At 72.0% G+C, this 12,994-nt stretch overlaps 1 protein-coding gene across 1 annotated transcript in view; it reads right to left on the reverse strand.

Annotated features, from left to right (window-relative positions):
• ZC3H3 (zinc finger CCCH-type containing 3) overlaps positions 1 to 12,994 on the reverse strand; it is a 43,415-nt gene that overhangs the window by 23,663 nt on the left and 6,758 nt on the right. The window contains exon 4 of the mRNA XM_045860823.1: positions 2,521 to 2,674. Within this exon, the coding sequence (XP_045716779.1) occupies positions 2,521 to 2,674 (154 nt within the window). The remainder of the gene's footprint in view (positions 1 to 2,520; positions 2,675 to 12,994) is intronic.

The following is a 12,994-nucleotide window of genomic DNA, read 5'->3' on the forward strand; positions in this document are numbered from 1 at the left end:
GCCCTGGGGGAGGGGCACTCGACCTCGCCCTCTGAACCCGGGCGCAGGCTGGCGGCACGGTGGCCCCTGGCACAAGGGCTGAGCCCCTGCACCCACCAGCAGCCTCCTGGGCGGGAAACCAGGCCCCTCAGCGCAGGAGGTGGAGGGCTCCGCCCTCACCGGGTGGAACCGGCTCCCGCAAGGCCCCGGCTCGTCCGGCTGGTGTGGCCGTGCGCCCCCCGAGCTCCGGGTGTGTGTGTGTGGGGGGGTGACCGATCGATGTCCCTCTCGCACGCGGAGCTTCCCTCCCGCTCCTCGCCCCTCCCTCCCCCGCTCTCTGAAAGCGAACGGGTGGACCCTTTTGAAGAAAGGGACGCGCAGAGGACTGAGGGTCTCCCACGAAATGAAACGAGGGCAGGCCGTGGAGAGGCCGCGGTGGGTGTCCAACACCAGCGGTCACCAGGGGGTGCCGATTAAAAGCACCGCGAGCCACCGAAGGGGGGAGGCGAGGGTTGAGGGGACCGTGACACCCAGCGCCGTGCCGGGGCAGGAAGGGCGCCGGGGCCGCAGGGACGGGGGGTGCCGCGCCCCCCACCCGAGTCCCACGTCCCACGAAGTCACCACAGTCACCGCATCACCACGTGGGGTGTCACCGTGTCACCACGAAGGGGTGGCCTCCCTCCCTGGGGGTGCAGGTCCAGAGGCCCGAGAAGAGCCCCTGGTCCCCAGGCTCAGGCCGACTGCCCAGTGGGACAGCCCCGCGGCCCCTCCTGCCCGGGCAGCGCCGAGGGGCCTGCAGCTGCCCCCGGCAGAGGACTCGGCCAAGACCGGCCAGCTCCAGGGCCTCCCCCCGGTGCAGCTGAAGGCCGTGGGTGGGTGGGTGGGCGTCAGACTGGCCCTGGCCTGGGCCCCTGCCTCGAGCCCAGGCCCTCCTGCCATCTCGACGGCCGAGCCGAGGTGTGCACTGCCAACGGCGGCCGGCCAGCGGGTGGGCAGTCGCTCTGCGGAGGAGGCAGCCCGGCCGGGACACAGGCGACCTCAGCAAAGGAAGCCCAGCCCACTGGCGGCCACCCAGCCCTCAGCACCCTGACCCCCGCCCTCCCAGGAGCCACGGTGCAGGCCCCAGCCCAGGGTCCCCTCGCAGTCGCCGCAGGGCCCTCCCGAGGTGGGGTCGCCGTGCGTCCTCCGGCGGGGGCCGAGCCTTCCGGCACCCGGAACCACTCGGGGGGCTGCACGGAGCCCAGGGGCCCAGCTGCCTGCGGGAGCCTGCAGGCCGGTGGCGATGCCCGGCTGGCAGCTGGACCTCGCCCAACGGCCCACCCCATCCACCTGACCCAAGATGGACCCGACCCACCTGCCTACACGGCTCATAGGCCCCTCTCAGCCCTGCCGCCCCCCGACCGGGCTGCCCCCCACCACACAGGGCTCCGGGCACACTCGTCCTGCCGGGCCGGCTCCGGCTCCACTCAGTGACCCCAGCGGGCCACAGCGGGACCCTCACCCTCACCCTCACGGCTCCTGGGTGGGGGGGCTCGCTGGGGCCACCCTGACAAGTCACCCCCAGCCCTGGCCGCCCCCGGGAGAGGCGGGGCCTGGCCAGCAGGTGGGACCAGGCCACCTAGGGCAGGAGGGGAGGCAGGAGCAAGGATCCATAAATCTGAACCTCATTCGTGGTGATCTGAGCTCTTATTAAGTAAATTAACTTAAGTTAATTTAGCTCGACCCTGACTCCCACGCGCAGTGATTCAGTGGGCGGGGGGGGGGGTTGCATTAGGGAGGGCCGCGCCCGCCAGACAGGGGACGGAAGAGGACGAGGCCCACTTAGCGCGGCGAATTAATATGGAAATAGCAGGTGTAAATCCAGCCTTATCGAGAGAGTGAAATTGTCTTCATAAATTTGTGGAAATAGCCCCTGAGGATCTTATAAATCCATTTAAAACAAAAATATTGCAAAAAGTGCAGTAAAATTAATTTAACATACACTTCCAGCTATCGCCTCCGGAGGCGCAGGCGGCAGGACCCAGCCCGCCGCAGCCTGGCTGCCAGGGAGCGGGGCAGGCCGCCCGCCCCCGCCCCACTTGGCCCCAGAGCCAGGCCGTCTCGGCGGGCGGCAGGGCCTGTGAGGTGGCGGCAGGGCCCTGCCTTGGGCGTCCTGCCGCTCTGCCCCACGGCCCAGCCCCACAGCCTCTGGCCAGAGGCCATGTGCCCAGCTGGAAGCCCAGCCTGGACCGAGGAGCCTCACGCTGCTCCCCCGGGCGGCAGCAGGCTCCCGAGGGCGCCGGCCTCTCTCACCACAGGTCTCTCCCTGACAGACGCCACGGCCACACGCGGCCGGCTGCCGGCCGGCTGACAGTGGGGGCGGGTGCCGTCTATCCGCGGCAGAGACCGCTGAACGGAAAGAGGAGCCCGCTCCCCAGCCGGCAAACTGGAGACCAAGCACCGGCAAGTGGTGAGCTCAGCCCCACGCCGCCCCCCCACTCCCACCCCCACCCCGACCCCCGTGACCTCGGGCCCTGCCAGCCTGGCCTGGGGCCCGCTCACCTGGACAGGGAGAGCCGCCGCGTCCGCCAGGAAGGCAGGGCCAGGGGGAAGGGGGCCGTGCTGAGAGGCGACGCCGGGGTCTTCTTGACGATGCGGTACCGGGTCCGGATCACCTTGCCGGCGGGAGGGCTCCGCAGGCTGCTCAGGCGGGCGGCTGCGGAGAGAACCCCGAGCGGCGGTCAGCGGAGGCCGGCAGAGACGCCTGTCGCCCCTCATTCCAGCCCCGTGCCCCGCGGCGCAGGCGTGCCCCTGAGCGCCCCGCAGCCCGGAGCGGGTGGGCCCCAGCCGCGAGGCGGGGCTCTGCTGGGGCGCTGAGGACCGGCCTCGGGGAGCAGAGCAGCGGCCCTCAGCGGGCGGCCGACCCCCGGACTCCAGGCTGGCCCCGGCTGCCCAGAGCTCCTGTGGGCAGTAGGGGGTCTCTCGGGCGGCCCCTCCGTCCGCCCCCGCAGACTCGCGTGCCCCTCGCCCGTGCCCCCCGACCCTTTGCCCTCCCCGGCTCTCCTCCGCCCTGGAGCCGTCCCGCCACCGACGGGTGTCTGCTGTGCACGAGCTGCCGCCCGCTTAGCCGCCGGCACTCCCTCCATGGCCTCGAGGAGCACGTCTCCCCCCTGCCTGGTGTCCACAGCACGCCGCTCCCACTGCCCGGGTCGTCCGAGCTAACGCCGCTGGGACTGCATCCTGGGGCTGGGCTGCCCCGGGCTGGTCCGCACGCCCCCGGCCGCCGGCACGACCCCAGGTCCCTGTGCGGAGAGGGGCCGAGGCGGGGCCCCACGGGCTCCTCAGGGCTCTGTCCGCAGAGACGCCCGGGCTGGGCAGCTCGGCCAGGCAGCTGGTCGTGGGTGGGGGTCGGGCTTGTGGCCGCCAGCCTGCCCCGAGGCACAGACCAGTGCACCGTGACCCACGCCCGCTCCGCTGGGCGCAAGGCGACCTCCTCCCAGCACCCACAGGCCCCTGACCCAGACCCAGAGCCCCATCATTTCCAGACCACGGAAGCTGCTGCTGGTCCAGAGACAGAGGCAGTACCTGTTGCACCGCCTCTCGAGCCCCAAGGCCAGCAGGCCCCCAGCCCTCGGCCGGACCTCCCGAGTGGCATCCAGCCCCGGGAGCTCCTCCCCCCGCAGGCCCCCCCAGCGCTCAGGCCCCAGGGCCCCTCCGGGACGTCTGCTGCAGGACAAGCCCGCCCCGCCCCACGGGAGCCGCTGCACTCACTCGGCCGTGGGGCCTGGGGAATGCTGGGAACCGAGGGCAGAGACCTCTCTCTCCCCCTCTCCCCCCCTTTCCCCTCTGTCACCGTCTCTCCCTCCCGGCAAGGACAGCAGCTGGGGGGGGGGGTCGGGGAGGAGAGGGAAGTTCAGCAGAGCCACAGGCGCCACGGCATCGCCTGGGGGCTGGCCCGTGCTGAGGGAGCGGCTCCCCAGCCGGGACCACCCTTCGCACCTGGTGCGGAGGGCGCCGCCCAGCACGCAGTGGGCGTCAGGGAACGAGTGTTTGCCGGACCAGGTCTCCCGGCCAGGAGAGGCCAGCAAAGGTCAGTAACGGCTGGTCCCAACCGAGAGCCCGAGACCACTAGGTCTCCCGTAAGCTGCTGCCACGCTCGAGCTGACCCCTCGGCCCCCGGCCCCCTGCTCCCTGGGTCCCTGCATCTGGACAGTCCACCCGTCTCTGGCCCCTCACCGGGGCCCGCACCCCGCCCTCGCAGACCCACCTGGGCCTGCCGCCCTGGGTGGGCCGAGCACGGGGGGCCCTGGGCCCTCGTTCTGCAGGGCCCCGTCCGCGCAGGCTGGAGAGGCGGCGGTCCCCGCTGGGCCGAGTCCCTCCTCGTCGCCTCCGTCCTGACCACCAGGAGCCCCGCGGGCTCGGCCCCACCGCACAGGACCCACCGCACGGCGCGGCCGTCTCCAGCCTCCTGCAGGAGCCCCGCCCCGCCCAGCTCTGCGCCCCAGGAGGCCCCTCTGGGCCCGGGCCTGGGGACGACAGGCCCGCGGGGGAGCCAGCTTCCCATCAACCTCCCGCGCTCCCCTCGTGCACGCCCAGCTGTCCCTCCCGAAAGGACACAAACCAAGCGGACGCCCTTCAAAAAGCCAGCCTCTGGTCACTTGCCCCACTCTGGGGGTCCGGGGAGGCGGACAGAAAGGCCCCTGGTCCACACTCCCCCACCCCCTCACCCCCCCGCCGTGGGGCTGGCGGCAGGTCTGTGCAGGTGACCACGCCGCCCAGGAGGGCGCTGGTGTAACCACCCCTCGCTGCGGACCCCGGCGCTGTGAGTCCCCTCCGGGACGCGCTCCCCTGGCAGGTCTCACTCACGGGGAGCCCCTCGCGCCTTTACTGCCGGCGCGGCCGCCGCGGCCTTATCAGGCCCGCACACACGGCCCTCTCCACCCGCCGCGCTGGGGTCACTGCTAATGACTAATCGATCTCATTAGCTTTCCTAATTAAAAACTTTACTGCCGCAGCGGAAGACAAACCGCAGAAAACTGCTGGCATCATATCTGAACGGAATATGAGCCCATCCATCAGCGGGGCCCTGGCTCCTGCGCACGGCGGCCGCCTGGCCGCTTGCATCGCCGCCGGACCCACGCTGTCCGGGACTTTCGTGCCAGCGCCTGGCCACTGCCACCCCCGGGCCCTTCAGTTCTGCCCTTCCCCAGGCCAGGCGGGTGTAGACGCAGGGCTGGGGGCCCCTGATGCCCCTTCCTCCAGCTGCTGGGAATCGGCAGCTGGCGTGGGACTCAGCCCAGGACCTGGGGAAGGGCACCAAGAGCCCGGTCTGGCCGGTGAGCTGGGCTAGCGGACACTGTTCCTGCCCCTCTCGGCTTGGGGTGGGCAGCCGGGGCCCCGCCCGGAAGCTGAGGGACAGTCCTCGTGGGAGAGGTGGGCAGCCTCGTCCCCTCCACACAGAAGCACAGAGCCCACCGCACGGTGCAGCTGACAGGGCGCAGAGGCCGCGGGGCACAGGTGGGAGACTGAGGCCCAGAGGAGGAAGGTGACCGCCTGCCCCGCTGGGCCAGGCCGGGGCTGCTCCAGGGTGGGGGTGGGGGGGGCTGCTGCTGCAGGGGCGCGGGCTCCAGGCCCCTCGGGAAGCAGGGGCAGGGGCAGCACCCCACCAACCCCAGCCTGGAAAACCACCGAGGAGGCCGCGCTGCAGCCTCCGCCACGGCTGCCAGGCACAGCCCTGCGGACCCGGCTGCACCCCAGGACGCACGCCAGCCTCCCGACGGGCTCTCCCCCGCAGCGAGGGCTCTGGCTGCACTCTGCCCCCCGAGCCCCAGCCCAGGCCCGGCGGGTGCACAGCGCCCCCGCGAGGGCACAGCCAAGGCACCTCAGCGGGGCCCCTGCCCCAGGACAGCCGCTCGCCCCAGCGCTGGCGGCCGGCACCTGCGGGCCCCAAACGAGCCTCGGCGGGGAGGCGAGCGCCCCGCCCCCGCGCCACCGCGGCGGGGCTGCCGGGGACGCGCTCTAACAAGCGTCAGACGAGGAGGATGACTGGAATCGCAAAGTATGAATTTTTATGAGTCTAATAAATCACTCCACTTTCCCCGTGCGTGCCTGACGGTGCCCAGCACCCGGAAGGCAGGGGGTCCCTGCTGCCGTCAGACACCTGGGCCCAGGGGCCTGGCGGGTGTCCGAGGGGAGGCCGGGGCCCACGCACCCCACGCACCCTCACGCCTGCACGTCGGGGCGGGGGGACGGCTCGGGCTCCACTGGCCGCTCCTCCCGCCCGCGGCCACAAGCCCCACGGCGCTCTCACCAGCCTCCTTGCAGCCGCACCACCGGCGTGGGGACCGGCAAACAGTTACCGATGGCCAAGCCACGCGGCAGGGCCACGCGCCCCACTGTCCCGCTCCACCTGGTGGTTGAGGACGGCACCGGCAGCCCGAGCCTCGGCACCGGAGCCTTGGGACTGCCAGGGCCCATCGGAGGGAGGACTGAGACCCGCTCCCCTTGGACTCGAGCGGGCAGCTCGAGCGCCGGCCCCGACAGTCACTGCGCGCGGGCATCAACCGAATGCCGACACCCGGCCCGACGGCGTCTGCCCCGCACCGCCCGCTACACAATGTGGGTGGCAGGTCCCCCGGCCCAGTCAACCTCCCTGCGGGGCAGGAGGGGGCAGGGCGAGGGCCCTCCCGTGCGCCCCAGCTGCCGGGCCCGGGGGCAGGTCCCTGTGGTGGAGGAGCTGGCCTGGAGGGAAGGGGGCCTCCGGGCAGAGCACGCCCGGGCCCCGGGGGCTCGGTGCCCCGCAGACAGCTCCCTCCCCCCGGCCCCCTGCCCAGAGAGGGGACAGGCTGGGGGCAGAGTCCACGCGGACGCAGGGCTGTCCGCACGCACGCCGGCGCCCACTCTCCGCCAGCAGACCCTGAGGCCTGCTACCCCGCCCAGTGCCCCGCCCGCCGGCCCAGAGCAGCTCCGAGGCGCCCTGCAGCTGGGGCCTCACCGGCTTCGCGTGCCCCTCGCTCCAGGCCCGCCCCCGACACAGGGCAACAGCCACGCCCTCCTCTGGCTCTGCAGCCGCAGAAGCCAGGAGGGGCCTGCGCCCGGCATGGCGTCAGGGTGTGCGTGGACGCGCCAACACGGCCCCCACGGCCCCCGCGGGCCGGCACACCCACCAGGGCACGGGGTCAGCCCGTGGCACATCGAGGGCCCTGGGGCTCCACGTCAGCCTTAACCTAGAAAGACAGAGCCGGCCCCAGCCAGTGGCTCGGGAGGCTGCGGCACCGACCTGTGCACCGAGGGCTGTGGGGTCGACCCCTGGCCCTTGTACAGGAGGCAGCCGACCGGCATTTCCCTTTCACGCCGGTGATCCTCTCCCTGGAGTCACCGGGCCTGTCCCCGGGTGAGGACCGAAAACAGAAGACAGAGCTCACGACCAGAGGCCCACCCTGGACCCACTCCGCTCCGTCCCAGACCACGGGGCCAGCCTGTGCCCCCTGCACTTGAAGGCCACTCCTGACCTCCACGACAGCCAGGACCCCTCAGCCGGTGCGCAGCCAGCCAGCCAGCCGCGCCCTCTCACCTGCGGCCCTCCGCCCGCGGCGTCACGAGCCCCCAGAACCCACCTCCAGGCCCAGAGCAAACACACAGCCAGGCCCCGCCCAGCTGAAACGGTGGGTCTTTTGCCCCGAGAGGGTGGGGCCCACAGAGGGGCAGCTCGCCCCTCACCCCAGACTTGGGCGCTGGGCGGGGTCAACCCGTCCTCATCCTCCCGCTCCACAGTCCCCTCCGGAGACCTCAGGGCTGCCCCGCACTGCCCGCCCCCCACGTGCACAGAGCCGCCCCTGCCCAGCCCAGGGCAGCTGGCTGGTCCCCCCGCAGCAGGGGCGTGGTCTCAGCCCCGCCGCGAACAGCAGGCCTGGAAGGAGGAGCACAGCTGGCTCCTGGTAGTGTCCCCCGTGTCCACAGGCAGGCTGCGGGGGGGGGGCGGTGGGCAGCACGCTGCACGGCCACGCTGAGCTCCCAGGGAGCGGCCACAAGCACTGCGCTTCCGCCCAGGTGCGCGTCCCTGACTTCCGCCAGTGAGGGCCGTGTGGCCTGTCCTCGCCCTCCTCCCCGGGGCGCGGTGCATCCAGAGCTGAACCTCACAGCCCGCCGCCTCTGCCCCTTTCGGCCCGGCCACACGCCACGCGCCACATGCGGGGGCCTGCGGGACTCCGACTGAAGCCCTGTCTCCTCTGGCCCCGCACACCCGCCCCTGCTCTCCACGGGAGCAGTGCCCGTGTCCTGGGGCCGCCGCCCAGGCCGGCCCTTCAGCGCACGGCATCTGCGTGCCTCCCCGGGGGCAGCGGCATGGAGGTGCGGGGAGACAGCCTCCAGGCCCCGGTCCTGACAGTCCAGCCCCGCCCCACGGGCACCTGCCCCTCGGCCAGCCCAGGGGCCGCCCAGGACCAGGGCCTCCGCTCCCCAGGGCCCAGGCCTGCAGGAGGCCCTGGGGGCCTGCCGGCTGGGGGACCAGAAACCAGCTGCACGTGACCACTGGCCGCTCCGGCACCTCCACCCACGCGCCTGCCCACCTGGTGCCGACTGTTCGGCCGTTTCTGACCAAAAACGGCAGGACCCCCGTGCCCCACCCCCTCTGGTCGCCCAGTCTCTCCCGGAGCAACCTTTTTGTTTGCTGGTTCGTTTCCCCAGGTGAAAGGGGGGTCCTCAGAGAGAAACCTTCGCCGGCGTGGAAGAGGTGAGACAGGAAACAGCGGCAGCACGACAAGGCCTCACAATCGACGCGTTCGAAACTGCTGTGAGCCGCGGGGAGACGTCTCCGGGGGCGGCGTGCTGCACCGCACGGGGAGGGCCCCGACGGGACGGAGGCCGGGACGCGCCAGGACAAGCGCACGGTGTTTTGTGGGTGAACCCCGGCCTTTCCCGGCTCCCCCGGCACGCACGGCCGGCCCGCGGACACGGATGACGGCGTGGGGGCCGGCAGAGGGAGAAGTTGGGACGACCGCAGCAGCACAGTCAGTAAAACACAAACGCTGCCACAAAGAGAAGAGAGAAGAACACAAGACCAGGCGGCGGAATGGACAGGCGTCCCAGAAACTGAGTGGTCAGGCGTGGGCCTAAAAACGGCCGACGCATTTCCCGCTTGAAGACCGGGGGGGCCCGGCCGGTGGGGCTCAGCGGACTGAGTGCCAGCCTGAGAACCACAGGTTTGACTCGCGGGTTCGATTCCCAGTCGAGGCACAGGCCTGGGCTGCAGGCCAGCTCCCCAGTTGAGGGTGCGCGAGAGGCAACCACACACTGATGTTTCTCTCCCTCTTTCTCCCTCCCTTCCCCTCTTCCTACACATAAATAAAATATCAAAAAGGAAAAGTCGAGACTGAGGAGTTCGGCAGAGACCTAGAAACCACTTAAAAGGGCAACGGGAAACCGTGGAATTTAACACAACTGAAAGCAAGGCCTCCGTCGCGCAGACCGCACGAGGCTGGGCAGACGGGCAGTGAGCGAGGCCACGGGCAGAGGAGACGGCGCAGACGCAGGCCCGGGCAGGACCGGGCGCTGGGGGCGCAGGCGGGACCCTTCCCTGGGGGCGCCGCTGGGCGCCCTGCGCAGAGGTGGGGCCGGGACAGAGGCAGCACTGGCCAGCTCAGTGGCTGGGAATTTTCCCAAAGTGGCGAAAACCGTCCAGCCACAGCCTCAAGAACCATCGCCAGCTCCAGCGGGATAAACGAAAAGCACCCGGCCTCGGAGAGCTGAGCGGGAGAAAAGTGTCGGCCCTGGCGGCGCTGACAGACCGCCGCGAGGAAGGCAGCCCGGGCACGTGCCTCCGCAGGAGGAGGGGGCATGGGGATGGAGGGGGATGGAGGGGGACGGAGGGGGACGGAGGGGGATGGAGGGGGACACGCAGGAGCCTCTGGGCAGGACTGGACCGTGCAGGCGCCCCTGCAGCCCCCGCACGGGCAGCGAGCGCTCCGGGCGGCAGGTGGAGGGGGCGGGTTCCAGACGCCGTGCCCCTCAGGCCCCGTGGGGTGGGGAGCGACCGAGCAGTCACCTCGAGGCTTCAGTGAATCGGGAACGTGCCCTCGGACCCCTGGGAAACCACTGCCGGCATGAACGTGCGCCCAAGGAGCTGACCGAGAGAGGAGACGGGGGGGTGCGGAGAAGGACCACGGAGCAGGCGGAGGCGGTGGGACGGGCTGCACGCCCGGCTCCTGGGCGCCAGCGGACGGCCTCTCCTGCGCACCCCCAGGCTGCACCCCCACCCGGAAGCCAGCCACTCGCTGCACCCACACGCACGGGGCAGGGAGGCGAGGGATGACCTGCGTCAGAGAAGGGAGCCTGCGGGTGGGAAGTCTTCCCGGGACAAACACGGCCCCCCGGCGCGCAGAGAGGCCCCCGACGCGCAGACACGCAGCCCAGCAGGGAGACGGAGCCGTGTGGGGTGGGTCTGTGTGCGGGGAGGCGGCCTGGGGGCAGCTCTCCACGGACGAGGGACGGACGAGGGACGGAGCGCAAGCACGGGGCCTGGGCGCACCGCCTGCGACTGCGGCCCCACAGGCCCCGCCCCATCGGGAAGTGCAGGCCGGATCGCAGGACCAGGGCCGCGCGGCCACCTTCCACGGCCCCAGGGTTCAGGGGCCTGATGCCACCGCCACCTCCGCCAGCCTCGCAGGCCTGACGCCTCACACCGCTGGCCGGAAAGCCAGACGCACAAACACCCTCAGCCCCAAGGCCCTGGGAACGAAGCGGCACCCTTCTAAGGGGCCCACGGGTCACAGCGGACACCAGACGGGACAGGAGAAACCGGGAGGAAAACGAAGAAGTGCCCTGCAGGGTACAGCTCTGCCTGGGGGGGACTTACAGCCTCACAACCCCGTATTCCAGGGAAAGACGCTGAAGGCCACCACCCCGCTCCGCTCCGCGGGCCCAGGCCCCCGGGCTGGCGGTGCGGGCAGTTCGGACCCTGAGCAGCGGCCCCTCCGGCCTCCGCCCTCCAGTGGCCCCTCTCCCCACGTGCTGCCCTTCAGGGACTTCCTCCTCGTCCGGAGTCAAGGCCACCGGCCCCCGTCAGCCTGGTGCCCAGGGCAGCAGCAGGGGCGGCGCAGCTCCGCAGCCCCTCCACCCACCCCACAGCCCCGGGGGCAGTGCACAGTGCGGGGGGGCGGGGGGGGGCAGCCGGAGCCTGACCCAGTGACCCTGCACTCCCCTGTTTGAGACGGAAGGCGAGGGGAGCCGGGCTACGAGAGACCCCGGAGGAGAAACGCCTCTGGCGCCCCTTGCAAGGTGCCCGCCTCAGCCCCCCAGGGCTCCCCCAGGGCCGGGGGACAGGCACGGGCGGCCCGGCTGGCTCAGGGCCGCACCGCTGCCCCTGGGACTGGGGTTCACAGCCGCAGCCGCTGCCCACCAGCTGCAGCCCTCGGGCCTCGAGCCAGAGGCCCGTCGTCAGCCCCGACACGCACAGAGAGAAACAGGCGCTGAAGGACCCCTGAGCTGCTGCGGCCTGAGCTGCTGAGGCCACCAGCTGCTACCTGGACGCCCCGGTCCCTCGGCACAGCTCGGGGTGCCCACCTGAGGGCGCCCCCACTGCACCGGCACTCCGGTCTCTGTGTGCTGGCCCCTCCTGCGTCTGCAAGGAGCACGCCCAGGGAGCCCCAGGATGCACCTCCGGGATCCCATCGCCTGGGGCCCAGCGGGGCAGCCAGGCTGGCCGCCAGCCTCCACCCGATTCCCTGCACGCCACCCTGGGCCGCCGCCTCGCCACCCAGACCTCCCTGGGCGCGCCGCAGCCTGCCGTTCCCCCCGTCCCACTCTGGTGCCGATGCCACGTTCACCCCTGCGCCAGCACGGAGCCCGGGGCCGGGCGTGCCCTGCGGGGTGGCCGCCCACCAGGGGGAAGGCTGGGCCACCCAGCCTGGCTCTCCGCCTGGGGCAGAGGGAACGGCAGTGACCCACAGGGGGGCTCCTGGCCCTCCCTCAGCCCCTCCCGCAAGCTGGCGCCCAGCCAGCAGCCCAGCGGCTCTGGGGCAGCTCCACAGAGGCTCCCCCCTCGCACGGGCACGCCCCCCCCCCCGCCCCGGCCCAGTTCTCACGGGGTGACTAACGAGCACAGCCCGGGCAAACGCGAAACTGGGGCCTCCAGCGTGTCTGCAATACACACGCGGATCGGGGGGGCGGTGCCCGCCGCTCGCGCCCTCGCTGGCGTCTGCGCTGGGGAAACTGAACAGCCCGCCGCACACGGCGAGCGCGAGGGGCCACCGACCCCTCGGCGGCAGAGCACCGGCAGCAGCCCGCCCTGACGGCCGCCCCGAAGCCGGCACAGCAGCCCGGGAGACGACCCTGAGGCGGGGCATGGACGCCGGAAGGGGGGGAGGGCTGCGACAGCGCCCCGGGACAACCTCAGGAAGGGTGCAAGGCGCAGGGCGGCTCCCCAGAGCGGAGAAGAACGGGGCAGCGTGGGAAAGTCACCGGGCTGGCCCTGCACCCTCCCCTGCCAGGACCCCCCACGGCCCGTCCTCCTCCTCCTCAGCCCTGGGGCGGGGGCCAGGGCCCTCTCAGGGCGGTGGCAGAGCTGCTGCAGGTCCCTGCCCACCACGCCGGAAGAGACTTCCTTGGGCTCACTGGGGGCTCCCGCTCCCCTGGAGGCGGGGACCAGCAGCCTAGGGTTCCCTCAGGAAAGGACAACGCCATGCTGTGCTCCGGAGACTGGCCTGGGCGGGCAGGGCCCCCACCCCAGGCTCCCCGCTCCCCCAGTGCCAAGCCCTGGAGTGTGGGCGCCCACTCCGTCCGAGACAGCTGGCCTCCGGCTCACGGCCCGCCCGGTGGCCCGGCCCCTCCAGGATGGGCCCCCTTGCCCCCCCACCCCAGGCAGCCCGGGGAAGGAAACGCCTCTGTCCGCGGACCCTCTGCGGCCCCAAAGCCCACCCACAGCCCCGCACCAAGCAGCAGACTCCCGCCTGGCCCACACCTGCGCAACTGCACACCTGGTCAGAGAGGCGGGCCTGGGGAGAGGGGGTGGAGGCTGGCGAGGGGCGGCTAGGGGCGTTGG

The sequence above is a fragment of the Phyllostomus hastatus genome, unplaced genomic scaffold (assembly GCF_019186645.2).
Source record: "Phyllostomus hastatus isolate PE091 unplaced genomic scaffold, TTU_PhHast_1.1 phas_scaffold_21, whole genome shotgun sequence".
NCBI lineage: Eukaryota > Metazoa > Chordata > Mammalia > Chiroptera > Phyllostomidae > Phyllostomus > Phyllostomus hastatus.